At 40.3% G+C, this 16,899-nt stretch overlaps 2 protein-coding genes across 2 annotated transcripts in view; one reads left to right on the top strand and one right to left on the bottom strand.

Moving 5' to 3' along the window:
* The window catches only part of sema3c (sema domain, immunoglobulin domain (Ig), short basic domain, secreted, (semaphorin) 3C), a 43,303-nt gene extending 35,509 nt beyond the window's left edge, over positions 1–7,794 (top strand). Inside the window, exons 14-18 of the mRNA XM_010892588.4 lie at positions 1,046–1,087; positions 1,170–1,327; positions 2,216–2,283; positions 4,203–4,333; positions 4,893–7,794. Of these exons, the coding sequence (XP_010890890.1) occupies positions 1,046–1,087; positions 1,170–1,327; positions 2,216–2,283; positions 4,203–4,333; positions 4,893–5,327 (834 nt within the window). The 3' untranslated portion in view covers positions 5,328–7,794. The remainder of the gene's footprint in view (positions 1–1,045; positions 1,088–1,169; positions 1,328–2,215; positions 2,284–4,202; positions 4,334–4,892) is intronic.
* A 3,745-nt stretch (positions 7,795–11,539) lies between these two features.
* cd36 (CD36 molecule (thrombospondin receptor)) lies at positions 11,540–16,283 on the bottom strand. Its single transcript, XM_010892587.4, has 12 exons — positions 16,026–16,283; positions 15,551–15,711; positions 14,899–15,046; positions 14,260–14,406; positions 13,985–14,076; positions 13,741–13,790; positions 13,570–13,639; positions 13,062–13,249; positions 12,685–12,800; positions 12,438–12,511; positions 12,302–12,356; positions 11,540–12,162 (listed from the first exon to the last, which is right to left on the bottom strand). The coding sequence occupies exons 1-12, from the start codon at positions 16,146–16,148 to the stop codon at positions 11,989–11,991; spliced, it is 1,398 nt and encodes a 465-aa protein (XP_010890889.3). The 5' UTR covers positions 16,149–16,283; the 3' UTR covers positions 11,540–11,988.
* Between the last annotated feature and the right edge of the window lie 616 nt (positions 16,284–16,899).

The raw sequence follows: 16,899 nt of genomic DNA, 5'->3' as shown, positions 1-16,899 counted from the left end.
TGGGGAGATCTCACATCCAGGCTCCTACTGGTGTGGGGTGATCTCACATCCAGGCTCCTACTGGTGTGGGGTGATCTCACATCCAGATCCTACTGGTGTGGGGAGATCTCACATCCAGATCCTACTGGTGTGGGGAGATCTCACATCCAGGCTCCTACTGGTGTGGTGAGATCTCACATCCAGATCCTACTGGTGTGGGGAGATCTCACATCCAGGCTCCTACTGGTGTGGGGAGATCTCACATCCAGATCCTACTGGTGTGGGGAGATCTCACATCCAGGCTCCTACTGGTGTGGTGAGATCTCACATCCAGATCCTACTGGTGTGGGGTGATCTCACATCCAGATCCTACTGGTATGGTGAGATCTCACATCCTGATCCTACTGGTGTTTCATGGTGGGAGGTTGGGTTAATAGGATGCTAGAACATTTAAAGAGTGTTACAGTGTGAGGTGGAAAAATGAGGCTGTGATGAAAAGATCCTTTCACAGAAAAATGTGAAATGTGCAACAAGGAATATTTTAAAGGCCCAGTGCATTCAAAGGGGGATTTTCTGTTTTAATGGCTGTGTCCACACTGAGATGTCAAAACAACCCAGATTATTTTTTTATCATGATAGTACTACATAAAAAGCTGTTTAAAAAATTACTGCTTGTAATCTTTTTAGTTGGATGGAACTTTTTGCTTACTTTGATGGCGCTTAATTGAACAGATTGTAATCTACCAATTACTGTTAAACTGTGTAAGGGGGTGGGCTGAAGCATCCATCCTATTCGCAAATCAGGAATGTGTACAGTTTGTCTCTGCTTAATCAACTTATTAAATACATTTTGGGCTTCATTGTGATCAGTTTGCAGTGTAAAATTACCTTGAAATGTTGGTACACAACCACCCACACACACTGACAACAATCAGCCCATGGCTACGTGGAATTTGATGAAAGTAAATAGTAACTTTTTATGGCTCATACATAATAAATTTTATGACATACTGTCAAAACATCTGTTACATAACATTATTGATATCTTGTTTCTTCCTTTTCCCAGAACCAAGTTCCAGTGACAAACCTGAGAATATCCTCCAAAAAAGTAAGTATACACAAGCTGTACTCATCACATACCCATGTACCGTATACAGTGTGGCTGACACTTGAACTGTTCCCTCCTGCAGCAACAGCTATATGTTAGCTCAGAGCATGGCGTTTCCCAAGTGTCTTTGCACCGATGTCATGCCTATGGCTCTGCGTGCGCTGACTGCTGCCTGGCCAGAGACCCCTACTGCGCCTGGGATGGCTTGACCTGCTCGCGCTTCTATCCCACTGGCAAGAGGTACGCTAATGCTAACACTGACGTTACGTTATCACCGCGTTGAGGCCAACCAAGAACGTGTCGTTGTTATTCCTCTCCACCGGGATGGGTGCGGGGGACTGTCTAGGGTGTAAACCCCCAGGGCTCAGGACCCCTGTTGTTTAGGGGTTCATGCTGTCCCTCACATAACCTAGATAATAATCACGTGTTTTAGGTAAATGTTACTATTCAACTTTGTTAGTAGTTTATTTTCCTTTCCCTGAAACATTTTAAAAGCTCTCAGCTAATGATTTATGTGCTACACAAACTCCTAGCTTGTGACTGAGACTGCATAGCTAGGTTTTTCCACAGGTATAAATCATTGTTTCAGAGGCTGGTTGTGCAATATTTCTTACCTTCAGTTCCGACTTAAAATACGCAATGTAATTAATTGATCCATCCACAGCCATATCGCAGCAGTAGCGTAGGAAAAATCTGCACTCTGTTTCCTTTCTTGACGCCTGCTCAGCTGCTATTACAGCCAATCATAGTTCAAGTTTAGGTTGGTCACAGAACAAAGGCTTTGCCTCTTTATTGACAATGTGCTTGTAATGTGCCTGCTGTTCATGTGGTCTCATCCTGTAGCTGTTGGATGGGAGACTCTTGTGCCATAGAGTGGAATAACACTGGATCATATTAATTCCACTCCTCTGTGTCAGCCTCGGATGCTCCTCCCTCACTGTTTACATTATGAGTGTTAAGCTTGCAACTACATATTCAGAGCTACTGGGCTTTTTTTCATGTGTGTTTTACCAGCTATTTAATGTAACCATTGAAAATTCTATGTACAATATATTTGGCTAAATTGTGTGAGAGATATGCGATACCATTGTGGCACTCAAAATACATGTTGTTATTCTTTCTGTATAGGAGGAGCAGAAGACAGGACATCATTCATGGCAACCCATTGACTCAGTGCAGAGGATTCAACCTGAAAGGTAGTACAGCATCCAGCCAGCAAGCACATATTGTATAAACACACACACAGTTAGCTATGTAAAGGGGGACACTAGTTCTAACCCTAAGCCTTACACTAACCTCAACTGTAACCCTAAAGTTAACCTAGTCCATAGGCATAACCCCATCCTTGTTTCTGACCCTAACCCAAATTGTAACCTACACTCAACATTTCAGGTACAAAAAGTCACATTCTCTGCCCTAACATACTCTTTCAGGTGCACAATAACACTTTAACAAGGACTGGTTGCTGGTAAAGTACCGAATGATAAGCGTCTCAGCAGGGAATGGAAGCCACCGGCTCTATTCTGAGTAATGGCTAGTTTGTGGTTTTTCGGTTCATAGACTTGACTGGTTCGTCATCTGAAATGGAATCTCTTGAATATCTAGCCTGGCCAGGTTTTGTGGGCAGAGACACAAGTGACATAATTAGTAACAGGTGCAAACAGTTGTGCTTACCCCACACTGAGCAGGCAGGTTTGTGTTGTTTGTGGAGTCCCGAGGTCACCAGGCCACCCAAATGCTCACAATATATACCGACCAATAAAAATCCATGAACAAACATACATACATAAATACATATACAGTGGATATGAAAAGTCTACACACCCCTAAAATGACAGGTTTTTGTGATGTAAAAGAACGAGACAAAGAGAAATCATGTCAGAACTTTTTTCCACTTTAAATATGACCTATAATGTGAACAATTCAATTGAAAATCTGAAATCTTTGAATTTTAACAGGGGTCTGTAGACTTTTTATATCCACTGTTGATGAGATAAGCCTAACCCTATAATAAACTTTATAACCAAAACTTGCCCTAAACCTAACCCCTGTCTGAATTTACCCTAAACCTAACCTAAGCCAGAGATCAAATATTTATCTGTCTTCACTCTCTGTGTGGAGACATCTGGTCCCCACATGTACACAATGACCTGGATCACACGCACATTATTCAGGGTATTGGCCAATAAATGCAATTTGGGAGCTAATCCATTTGTTAGACTTGGTCAGATTCCATGGTCTATAGCAACAGTATGACTTCTGATCTCATGATGGTTTATCTCTGGTATGAAAATGGTCTACCTACTGTAGCATAGATTACATTGGTTATGGGCTATTTGGATTCAGACCTTCTCATGGTTCAATAGCAGGTGCATAGAGTATTTTACTGTTTAGTCCCCCTGAGTCTCTCTCAATCCAAACCCAAATTGATTCAATGCTGTGTGTGTGTGTGGGTGTGTGGGTGTGTGTGTGTGTGTGGGTGTGTGTGTGTGGGTGTGTGTGTGTGTGTGTGTAACACTGATGATTCACACAGTCAGCTGTCAGCATGCTCTCCCACCCGAGGAGAGGCTATGGGTCCATGAGTGCTAGAACAGTTTAAAGTCTGTGTTCACACTTTTTCATGATTTTGTTATTTTTCATTTTTACCTACTTGCCGAATGTAATAGAAAAGGTTTAAAATCACTGATATTCAAAGATAACTACCCCAAACCAGGAATTACTGCAATTTGTAAAGATCAGCTGGGCTTCAAAAGATTCTTGCCACCTGTCTACGAAAATATGCCCATTACCTGGAAAATTAACCAAAAAATTATGACAATGCAGACAGATTAAGACAATTGGGTTTTAAAAAATATATGTAAAGTGCTTCTAGCAAAACAATCTGACTTTTTTGTTTTGACTTTCACTCTGGTTGACTTTTCATTTTTAATGTCAAATCCTAATGGATGTTAGGATTTGGCTCCTAGTGACTAGGAGGTTTTGGTTGCAGGTGTCCCAATCCCTCAGGTCTCATGATCTGGAATGTTGGATGTTTTGAGACTTACATGAACCAGCTGTGGGGTTTTTGTCTGTCAGCAAATGGATTTTGTTAACCGCCCTTGTTTTCTTATTTCAGCGTATAGGAATGCGGTGGAGATGACTCAGTATGGGGTGAAGAACAACACCACTTTCCTAGAGTGTCTGCCCAAGACCCCTCAGGCCTCCGTCCGCTGGCTTATACACAGAGACAATGACAGAAGGAAAGAGGTCAGACAGCATTACAGGTCAAAGGGCTTTGAGAAGCTAGGTTGAACCACATAAATCAAAAGAGTCTTGCTATGGGTTCAGCTTCAGAGCTAGCTCAATTCGGACAACTAAAGCGAATATGAAATCCCACAATGAAGATGAGACCTGTGTAGATGACCGTTTTCATTTGTCAGTAACACACATGGCAGACTGTGAGTCCAAAGGCTGAAGTAATATCAAACACCCTATCATAGTCTAATCATATCATCGGCTTGATCTTTTTAGAATGAAATACATATGGGATGATACTGCTGATTTATTAGCAGAGTAAAAGGTGAAATCAATCAGACTAGAGATACAGCATAATAAAAACGAAAAAGCAAATTTCACGAATTAAGCACACCCTATAAAACTGTTACTGCTCCCTGAATAAAACTGAAGCATTTTATAGATTTGAGAATATGTTTAAACTCATGCGTAACAGTTCATTTACCTGTTCTATGATAAGTACTATAAGAGGTAAACTGTTCGGATCTACAGTGTCACAACAGTAGTGCTGAACCCCCACCCCCCCTTGCAGGTGAAGCTGGGTGACCGCGTGGTCTCCACCGACCACGGTCTGCTCATTCGCTCGGTCCAGCTGTCCGACCAAGGTCTCTACTACTGCCTGGCCACGGAGAACCACTTCAAGCGCACTGTGGCCAAGATCCGCCTGCGGGTGCTGAGTGAAGCCATGGTGACTGTGCTGACGGACAAGCAGCAGTCTCCCTGGGCCTGGGCCAACGCCCTGCACCCTAAGGCCCTACTGTCCGCCTTCAGCCCTGCGGAGAGCCTGGCCGTGCAGCAGTACTGCAAGGAGAAGAAGCAGCTCCAGAGCCTGCATGGGATCCAGCACCGCCAGGGTCCGGGCGGAGGGCCTCCTCTCAGGGGAGACATGGCCAAGCTCAAGCCCCTGTTGGACCGCAGAAAGAGCCGCAACCGCCGAAATCACCTGGAAGCGCACGACGATGTCTGACCGAGGCGAGCGAGGGGTTAACGGGTCTATGGAGAGGGAGGTATACGTAGGCTATACTGACGCACATACACACACCTGGTCACAACCCCGGAGCTCCTGCCCAGAGACAATGGACCTTACCTGAACACTTCTCTTCCTGGCTGCACCTGAGCAAGTGCAGGTGGACGCGGGATCCATCCTGCCTGGGGCTAACTGAAGTCTTAAATGCATGAGGTACGCTGACCAGATACTGTGAGATGCACGCACGCACACACACGCACACGCACACACACACACAAACCTCACGTCCTGTCACACTGGCAATTTAGACAGAGGCGTTTTCCGTGACCCTGGATCCATGTAGATGAGTGAATTTAGGCATCAGGTTCAGGTTAGATCCTATATGCTTAATCACTGCATCCAGGAAGCTGCTCCCATTGTAGTATGATAATACTGGCCTGACAAATACTGTAGTGGAGTTATACAGTAGGAAATAATCTGATGTAGTGTATTACAGTATTGTCATGAACCGAATGTATCCACAGCATGGCTTAATATGGAGTTACAGATGGCTGCTTAAACTCCGCTCTCTACTATACATCCACTCATATTCACATCATATTGGTCTATATGAACACTGTTTACAACTAACATGTTTCAGTTCATGGCTGTTGTCAAGATTAATCCAACCTCTAATTATCTGAACCATTTGTATGTGCACGTCGTAGCACTGTCTCTGATAAGATAGCAACACCGGATAAGATAGCAACAGTCTACAAAGGGCAGAGTGTCTATGCTAAGTGTTCCCAATAAAAATATCACTGCCATTGAAATCCAAACGTAGTCGCTAGGCCAAAGTACACTTTCAGCTCAGCCGCCACCCCCATGGACAGCATACATACACTCCAACCTGTAGCCCTGTCTGAGAGAAGATACATCGTTGGGAGGGATTCTGATCACTTTATTACAGAAATACAGGCCACAGATAAGGGAAAATGTGTCGTTTCATAAACATCACTTATAATAGGACGAAGGTCATAAAAGGTCTCAGCATCCATACATTCTGTCTTTCCTGTATTTATTGACATAGAACATCACAATGTTCTTACATGGTACAGGGTATTGAAAAGTGTGCCATACAGTACAAGTACAGTATCTATTCTATTGTCTTATAATTTATTACACTGTGTTGTGTTTCAGCACAGAAGCATGCTTAATGTGTATACAATTTCTATAAACCGTGTGGCTATTTAAAATACATAGCTGGTGGGTTGTACGCCACCACTGTACATCACAAAAACCCAATAAATAGTATTCAGGTATGTACTGTATGAGCATGTACAGTAGGCCGACTAGACATTGATATGAATGAACGTAATTGATTAAATGAATACTTCACATTATGAGCTTTAGTGTTTGCAAACAAAATGTAGAAATTATATTTGCTATAAAATTGGACTAAGTCTAACTTAAGAAAGCCTTGTTTTTCCAATATCTCACCTAAACAGCGCTAAGACATTTATTCTAATATGTCTGACCAAAGCACCAGTTCCAAACCAAATGCAAATGCTGTTTAGCAAAATTCTAGAAAATATGTTCTAGTTCTTTGGCCATGCAAACCAGTAATGAATTTGGTTTTGAGATAGGAATGCATGAGTAGAAAAGAACCCCATACCTACTGCAAAAGTGGAATATTCATTTAAAACATTTATTTTCAAAATCTTCATTAATGTACAATTTTTAGGACCTTTCCTGATTTTATTGTCTGACTGACTTGATAGAGGATTTGGTAGGGATATATTATTTAACCCTTTTACTGAAATTGGATTTAACATACATCAAGATAGACAGGAATAATTACACTGATCATATAATGTATTCAACACAACACTTTGTGAGACTGTCAGTTTGGCTTTCTCTGTTAATAGTGTGAATAGCTCTCTCCTGTTTGTAGGTATGGTTAGTGTAGATATAGTAATGTTTGGTATGTGTACAGATTTTTTTTTTTCATTCTATATTTTCATCATTCTAACTTATCGGTCATAATGTGTTATTTTTATGTGGATTTGTGCTTTTGAATGCCATCCTAGTGTATAGTAAACAAATATATGTATTTCATCAAAAACTGTCTGACTGTATCTGCAAATTGCAGAGATATCATTTCATTTTGACAACAATTGATTACTCTTAAGTTTTAAGATGGATTTACATTTTCAACAGCGAATGTCAGTTCAATGTATTTTCCATGTTACCATGAACGTTCTTTGTTTATATTTATTGATAGCAGCCAGAATAAATCCATTTGATACCCACCCACCCCCCTAAAAACATTGTGAGGTGTAATAGAAACAGCAGCTTTACAAATGTTCTAAATATCACCAAAATGTTAATTCATTCAATGTGTGAATTTTATTTTATTTTGTCAAGGTTTCTTTTCAACAAATTGATTGTGAAAAGATGTTTACAAATAAATTATGAATGCTCAATATTTTTTAAGCTGTACAGGCAACTGATGTTATTTCTAAATAATAATTTAGGATTTATTGAAATTCAAAACATTCCCTATTTTATTTACATATTTGTTTTAATAAGGAACATTCAAAATATCTGTTTTGTAAGATCAAAGTATCAGATTTGCATAACACAGTTTTACATTTATAGTCCAACAAGTGTGCAAAGGCCTTGATTGTTTAGATTATTAAAATATTAAATACAGTATATCATGAGCCAGGGCTAATATCATTAGCATTGTTGTCTATTTTCAAAATTAAAAAACATAAAATATAATTTATAAAGCAAGTAAAAGTATGTATTGTGCCTTAGGTCATATACTGAAAAACTTTAATATTTAAAATTCTGCCATTTTGAAGATGCAGAGAGATTGTTCTCTTTTTTAACAACAGCTCTGTCAAGTTCCTTTGGAGGCACTGATAAACGACAATCTTCAAGACAAGACACACTTATTGAATTTCTGTCTGGCCTCTGACTGGGTCACTCATAGGCATTTCATGTGTGGTGTTGGGTTTGAACTAAATGCAATGTTTATTGTTAGGCCAAAAAGTTCATTTTCATTTTGTTAAAATACATGGCTTGAGAATCTTCTGAATATTTTATTAATTTACTTTAAACAGCGTTGGAATTTGGATCCTGAGAGTACTTGGACAACTGGCTTCACTGCAGTTTTGTATTACACAGGTGTGTTTGTCTTGATTCTAGGCTTTGCATTTGCATTTGGAGTCTGTTGCTGTCTGGCAAAATGAGAGCTAAAGAATTTTCAATAAAAGACATCCAGGCCATCATGAGGTAGACAAAACAGTATTAATTGATCAGAGACATGGTCAAACATTACCGTAGGTGTGTTAACTATCCAACTACAAACAAGAAAGAAAATGCAAGTAAACTCAGCAATGACAAACAGCACTGTAGACTAAGGAAGAATGCTTATAGTAGTGAGGGAAATAGGTATTCAACATGTCAACAATATTGTCATAAAACTTATTTCCAATGCAGCCATACACATGAAATTCAGCCCAAATGTTGGTATTAACTCAATTAAGCATCCCATAATGGGCAGAGGCAAACAGCTCTCCTAAGACCTTTGTAATCAGATTGTTGAGGAACATAGCAATGGCACTGGTACAGGAGACCCACATATTTCTCAACTCTTAAATGTTTCTGTAAGCATCATTGGGGTCATTATCAGCAAGAGGAAGGAACATCACTCCACCATCAACACGCCACACACAAAAGCTCCTTGCAAGATTACCCCAAGATGCCACTCAAAAAGAGCTTGAGAAAGACCCGGAAGCAGCAGGTACAGTTGTCACAGAGAAAACCATAAGCAACACACTCCACCTCACGGTCTCCATGCCCTCCATCTCCATCGCCTTGGAAGACTCCATTACTGAAGAAAAGGCATGTTGCTGCACATTTGAAGTTTGCTATACAACATTTTGAGAAGCCTTTTCATTACTGGGAGAAAATAGTGTGGTCAGACAAGAAATAAATCAAACATTTCGGGAACAATACGACACACCTTGTTTGGAAGAGAAATGTCTCTGCACATGACCCTAAAAATACAGTGAAGTTCAGAGGTGGAAGCATCATAATATGGGGCTGTTTTTCTTCTCATGGTACCAACACAACCAAAATCATCAAAGGGAAGATGAATGGAGCCATGTAGCGGTATCTCTTGAAAAGAACCAGAAGGATGAGGATGAGACGCGGTGGACCTACCAGCAGGACAACGAACCAAAACATAATGCAAAGGAGACTCTCAAGTGTGTTTCTGAGGAAGACAACAAAGGTGATGGAATGACCCAGTGAATCAGCAAACTTAAACCCAATAGGCCATTTGTGGAAGTATCTGAAGATCAACATTCACCAGCGGGACCCCTGGAATCTTCAAGATCTAGTGACTGTATGTATAGAAGAAAGGGCAAAAATCCCACCTGAACATTGTGAGAGATTACTTTCTTCGTAGAGAAAGCATCTGAAAGCTGTCATTGCTCACAGTCTTCTCCACCAAGTATTATATAAATTCACTTAGCATATTCAATACTTTTTCCCTGTGTAATTTCCCTTTATTGCACATAACTTTTTTTATAGACTGGAATGTTATGATTTCTTTAGCTGCGGGGCTTTATTAAGTTAATACCAATGTCTGGTCTGAATTTCATGTGAATAGCGGCATTGGAAATATATTTTATGACAATATTGTTTATGTTTTGAATACTTATTTCCCCCACTGTATATGATCAAATGTTTTCAGTGGTGAAGAAACCAAAATTGATGGTAGTGCTTTTTCTTGATCACACAGGTCCCTCTTAGTTGACTGTGTGTGTTTTGTTCATCAATTCGCACAGTCTTATACAGTGACATGTGAAGCATATAGTTTGTACATTATATATGATCTAGACTGTAAATTACATTTTACCACAGAGGGTCATTTTCAACCATATGAAACTAAGAGAAAACTAAGATATTTATGGGCTAAAACATTGCTTTCTCACCAAATAAACCTAAGTGCCTTGCAGAAACCGCAGCATATTCTTTGTATGTGTGTTTTCACCGTCATTATGATTTACAAGTCACGTGAGGTTAAAGGGAAATCAAATAATTTGGCATCAAAGTGTACAATAGAGCGTTTGTTCCAGCAGCTACAGAACCTGAGCTGGTTACTTTCCTTAGGGAAGTCAGACAATTTTGCTAGACTCATAACCCCAGTTAAGACCCCTTGGGCACAGAAGCAGGTATCAATAAAAAAAACAGTACTAGTTTTCTGTTGGTATTCATGACCCAACCTCAGTGCCTGTCAATGGTGAGTTGGGTACAGTTGAATCCGCGTTGACTTGTTTTTATTAGTCATGAATGTTAGCCAATGCTGATGAATTGAAAAATATTTTTAACTACCTTATGATCAGACCACAATATTGGTGGGAGGTGTGCATATTAAATTACAATCAACTAAAATAATAGTTAGTAATACATTTAAAAAAAGGCTAAACAAGGAATTTCTTCCACACATGCAAGTCAAGTGAATGCAACATTATGCTTCTTTCCAAACTAATCTCCCCTCACACATGCTTGACTTTTTAGCTTCGGCTTCATCCACCAAATGTATTTTTACAACCAGAAAGTTTTCTCCATTGGTCCTTTGCCCCAACCTCAAACTCAAAAAAGCTTTCAAATCTTAACATCAATGGACATTTTTACATGCGCACAATAATGTAATTATTGTGGATAGTTTGATTAATATAAAGGTTTGACTCAAAAGATTTTGCTTTCCAAGATGAATGGTTTCTGTTAACACATCTGAAAATGAGGCTGATTTGATCTGAAGATAAACACTGCGCCACAGTGACAATGTTTTTGTTTGCGAAGCTGCGTTTGATTCTAAGCTCAAACATACAGTACAGGAGCCATACTTCAGAAACATACAAAGACTCATACATAGCATAGGACATACAAAGTTAGTCCAATGCTAACATGACAAAATGGCAGTAATTACTCATTAGCCTATCAAAGAGCAAAAACGTTTTTCTCCAGAAAACAGCATTTTTATTAAATGTTCTTATGGAGATAGTCACATTTTGAAGGTTTTAAAAAGTTCACAAGTTTTGCCCCTTAACTTTGAATGTGAAAACTAAACTTAAACTCAAATGCATACTTTCAGTTGTTACGATCTTACTTTGTGTTTAGGATGTTACAAGATAGACCAGAATTAGCATATATTAACATATATTCACCTTTATTTTGACCTAACTGTTAAAAAGCAGAGTCAGTGGGCTTTGGCCAGCTGTCAGTCAGTTTAACCAAATAGTTGGTATGCATGTTAACTTATTAAATGTCAGGAGAAATCAGCGGCTAAATATTGGAGCCATTCACATAATTGGCGGGTAAGTAATACTGTGAAACACAATAATTACACTGTTACTGCAGATATATTATATCTATCTTCTGACAGAACAGTACAAAGATATCCAATGTGTAGTATTATTCTTACTCACAAAATATCTACATTCACACATGCTTGCTATGTATCATAGTAAGAATTTGAACATTTTAAATAACACTTAAATTAACTTAAATTAAGAAAAGTGCATTGTATAAAAAGTGATTGTGCTGATATCCATGTTCTGTCGGCGCGCCGTTCGGTGGGAGTAGGGTTGCACTTCCCCATTCATACACTTTCGTTGCTCTTTCTTCTGCTCAGCACACAATGGGCCACCAGACATAGAACAAAGCATGCTGACCCTAAGCCTAACAGGGTAAACTGCACTGTTTTTAGCATTTCAATTCGGGAGAATAATTCCGTCTTAAACATCTCTGCTGTCTCATCATCCAGGGATGCTGTCTGCAAAAAAGACACATTCACAGCATCATGTGTAGAAATAAGAGAGACTGCTCTTAGGAAATGCTTTTAAGTATGGATGTTGTCATGCAAATAAGTCTTAGAAAGTCAGACCTGGCAAAACACAGCTCGAATGACCTACCTCGTTTAGCCAAACTAAAGGGAATATGGTGTAGTCTTTCACTTTCTTTAACACCCTGGAGAATGAGAGATATGCTTAGACAAAAATCTGTATGAACAACAGTTAATTAGGGGGAAATAACGGACATTTAACCTACGTGATGACATCGGAGGGTCCATACATCATGTTCACCTGAAGTCTCTTAGCAGCCCTCAGAGTGAACCCTGTGGTCTGAGCAAAACAAAAAGGATTAGTCAAAATGGTCAGCACAAATCAAAGTAGATTGAGAAAAAAGTTGAAGCTGGCTGTAAATACCATACAGACTAAGACTTCTACAATTCTTGGTGTTATTCAGAAGACAAATGTAACATATTGTAGAACGTGAATGGATGCCAGGCTCTCACCGGTTCAACATCCAAGAAAGTAAAGTGTTGCTCATCATTAGGTCTGAGGCCCTGAATAGCGTCAACCAGATTCGGACTACCATGCAGGAAGTGGGGCAGGGAGATGTAGACTGGTACTAATGGAGAGGATCAAAAACGTCAATGTTATTCACCGCAACGTTTTACGCGCTACAGTAGATGCATACAGGATGTGTCGAATCAACAGTTTTCTTGACTCTGAAACCTGCTCATTCCAAAATAAAAGCGCAGTAAAAAGCTAGCTGCTAGTAGACTGTGGAATTCACACTGTGCGAACAGAAAGGCTGATCCCACTGGGATATTTCTTGATTGATGAGTAGTGCAGCAACAGGTTTGTGCCTGTTGCCCGTGGCCCTTACCACCGCGGAATGAGCTGATGTCCAGGACTCCGGCCATTGTGCAGTTCCTGGTAACTACAGGATCCGTGCAGTAGCACATGTTGTCTGGGTTTTCTAGCGGAGAGGCCAGGGTGAGCGGAGGCAGTTTGAATCGGTACACCTCAATCCCCTTCAGGTCCAGGCTGTCCTCATACACAGCAGACACAGACCTGAGGATGTTGAAGAAGAGCGCCGTTAGGAGATGAGGTACTTGGTAGCAGGAGGAGCCTGACCTCTTGTGGTCATGGTAAGAACTAACATTCTCAGAGGTGGGGATGACGATTGGAATAAAGCAGTAAATCAGGGACATAAAGCACCTCAATTTTAGCGCCAGTTTGGGATCAGTTTTGACTTTAAGATTGCGTTAACAGGGTGTCCTAATCCACCGATCAACATCCACTCAGAGGCTTAGCGTATATAATGTTCCTGATCTGACTGAAGCGACTGTCCTTTCCAACCCAGCAGGTCTATGAAGAATAGTTTAGTCTACCTTGCAATGTCAGAGACAAAGAAGTACAGAGATTTCTTCATGTCTATGAAGGGAGGGAATGATGTGGCATCTGGTGAAGACAGTCAGAGAGGAAGTGTTACCTAACAATTCCCCAGTTAAAGAAGACAGTGATGTTAGTCGTCTGCTGCCTAAATACTGGGCTTAGTATACCTGAGCCATTGATCATGTTGCAGTATGTGTTGTTCCAGAAAGACACCTTTCTGTTGGACAGAAAAGTATTTGGTTATTGGCCATTATCACACAATTACCTACCACTTCCAGGTGATGGAGCTTTACCCCCTTTGCTCTTGAGATGATACTGTACAACCATATAGCATTAGTCTGAATTAGTCATTGCAATATTTTGATTGAAGTCCTTACAAAAAGTATGTGACAAGGCTCAAGAAAGACTCACTTTTTCCCCTTCCAGGTGTCAATTATAGACACTTTGGAGATGTTGTGCTTTCCTGTGAAGATACTGTAGGGCCCATCAAAGGTGCCATTGTACTACAGAAATACATTAGAACAGTCAGGTAGCGCTAGAACACACAGGGTTTTTACCACAACCAAAAGTATTCAAACTACCTTACGTTTTCTGTAAATGTTACAAAGGCTTATACAATCTAGACTGGTATTTTGGGAATCATGTTTATACTAGAGACGGTGCATAAAATATACTTGTGAACTTACAGGATAAAAGAAGCCCAGTGTACTTTTCAGAATAGGATCTTTGTATCCCCAGAGCAATTCCCCTACTGTCCGTCGCTGGAAGAGTGAGACACCTTTGAGCAGTATTGCAGCCTCCAGAAGACCAGGGGGCAATAATTTGTAACCAGCCTAAAAGTCAGTCACATTTCCATTATTAAAGACAAGTGCATTGCACAACACCACCACACATTCACATGCTTTGCAAGGTCATACAGTAGTTGAGGAATATCACAAAATCCTTTAATGATTGTAGATACGGAAACCTGCAGGAGAAGACTGTCCTACAATTTGCTTTGTTATTATCTTCAGCCTATGTCATCTTTGGAAAGCCATGTCAATTACATACAAATCAGATGAATTTCAAATTAAAATCTTCAATAACAACACTGAAATGTTGAGACCCCAGCCAGACTGACATCTTCAATACACTGAGAACAAAATAACGTGAAAAAAACGGTTATATTTCGCTTGTACAATACAGACCCTTGGTTAGGTTATTATATACACTTTTAATAATGAATCCTAATTATTAATAAAAGATTTACTGAAAGTAACCTTGACAGATACACAACATCCCTATAGGTACAAAGAGACAACATGACACTGTGAGGTGACACTTACAGCCACAGCCAGGTTGAGGGAGGTGACATTATCTCCCTCAGATCCCACAGACATGGAGGGCTCGAAGATAGCCCCCAGAGGGAGCCGGAAGGACACGGTGTGGGTTTCTGTATTGGGCGTTATGTCCGCTTTGGCCAGGTATCGCGTCCTTGATGCATAAAGAGAGACGTGTGAAAAGGTTTTACACACCCTTTAGTCTTCAGCCACGCCACTTTGCCAGTGACTTTTGACCCATCATACAGTACTGTGTACAAGATTAGATTATGTTCTGAACCGGATTGATTACGAGAAGGGCAGAATATTCCGCAGTTATTAGGTCAAGGTAATAGAAACTGAAAAGATGGTGAAAGGTTTATTTAGTTAGACCTTGTTTTCTGTCATAGTTGAGCTTTTAGTCAATGAAGGCTGTTTGACAAATGCTCAACTATTCTAGAAATCTGCATCTGACTAAACTCGCATGGAAACATCTTTCTAATTGATTAAATTGACTAAAAATATTTCAAGTTTGTGTTGTTTTCTTATGCTTACTTTTCATCTACTAATTGCAGATTTAAGGAGCGAATTATTAAAAGATAGTCTGCACACAAAACAGAGATGAACTATGCCAATAGGCATTCTGTGCAGTGTTGGAATCATTTGAATGTGGACTTACCTGTATGTGTAGGGCCCTTTCTCAACCACTATCGGCTTTGACCCATTCTCCACCACATCCAGTGGGTTCTGCACATCAAAGAGCCAGAACTGTCTGTACACAGGTGGTCCTACAGACACAAAGTTGTCCCAAGCTGTGGTTCCAGGCTCTAGGACAGATTCCTGCATCCACCAGACAGACCGATAAACAGACAGGCAAACACAAAATATGCATATGGTGGCATAGTTAAGAGTAAAACAGCTATCTTTTCCTTTTTTTTTTATTTACACTTTGCCCGAAGTGGGTTTCAATGACGGCAAAGTATGAACAAAACCTGGTAAGGTGAGACAATGGTTGCATTGAGATGTATTTTTGGAGAATTGGTCCTAGCATCAAGCAGTTTTTCATAAATCCTCAAAACGCATTTCCAGACAATAAATGTTATTTTCTGTCTTCTCTTTGAGACCTACGGGAATGCGGGTGGCTGACCACTCACCTTTTCAACAGTCTCCTGGATGATGTTGTTGCCCACGGGGAAAAGGATTATACCCAGTATGGCCAGAGCAATTCCAATCCCAATTCCAGCCTTCAGCCCGCACAGCACGCTACAGCAGCCCATGGTGGAGTGTGTGTTTCTCTCTGAGGATGTAGTTATGTCCCTGCAGCAGCTGCTGTGCCAGCAGAGAGACTGAGAGACTAATGAAGTACAGGGCAGGTACCGGCCTTCATAGCTATCTTGGAACAAGACAGACACCAACTGAAATTATATAATAAAAAGACAGCAATAGGGGTTGAAGGTTGGATGATAATAAACTCTTGATCCGCGTGGTATCTCTGCACTATCTGACCGCTGATTAGAGCTCTGAAGAGGCTGGAAGGGAGAAGTGGCTCTGAGAGACTTGTAATTTGTGTAGTATGAAACAAGAGGAGTTGGTGGTACACAATTTTGTCTCTGGTGTGCGTCTGCAATCGTCTGTCTCTGTGTGTCATGTAGGTTTAACTGGATATTCTATTCTAATGTTACATCCTGATTTCATTAACCCTTTGGCGCGTACGATCACACCAGTGTGATCAATCTAGAGTGGTCCCTGGAGCGTACGATCACACTGGTGTGATTAGAACGTCATGTTTAGAACGCACCATTAGCATACCTAGCTACAAGTAACGTAACAATGGCTGGTAAAACCGCGCTATTATTTACTCACATTTAGCTCAAACAGTGTTTATAACTATATTTCCTGATTGTAATTGTTTCAAGACCATACTATGATATTAACCAGGTAGAAAGCATTCAAATCGGGACAAGAAGTGTTAGTTACGTACCAACAGACAGCCAACACTAATGCACAAAAACGAATTATATTAGCGAC

The sequence above is a fragment of the Esox lucius genome, chromosome 23 (genome assembly GCF_011004845.1).
Source record: "Esox lucius isolate fEsoLuc1 chromosome 23, fEsoLuc1.pri, whole genome shotgun sequence".
In the NCBI taxonomy this organism is placed as follows: Eukaryota; Metazoa; Chordata; class Actinopteri; order Esociformes; family Esocidae; genus Esox; species Esox lucius.
This window is presented reverse-complemented; position numbering and strand designations above follow the sequence as displayed.

What these genes read in the sequence shown, in the direction of transcription:
- cd36 (XM_010892587.4), bottom strand. Translation starts at nt 16,148, where the DNA reads ATGGGCTGCTGTAGCGTGCTGTGCGGGCTGAAGGCTGGAATTGGGATT. An exon ending in TTTGTCTCTGACATTGCAAG is followed by an intron (nt 13,250 to 13,569) that starts GTAGACTAAACT and finishes CAACATCCTCAG; the next exon opens with GTCTGTGTCTGCTGTGTATG. An exon ending in GGACCCTCCGATGTCATCAC is followed by an intron (nt 12,357 to 12,437) that starts GTAGGTTAAATG and finishes CTCATTCTCCAG; the next exon opens with GGTGTTAAAGAAAGTGAAAG.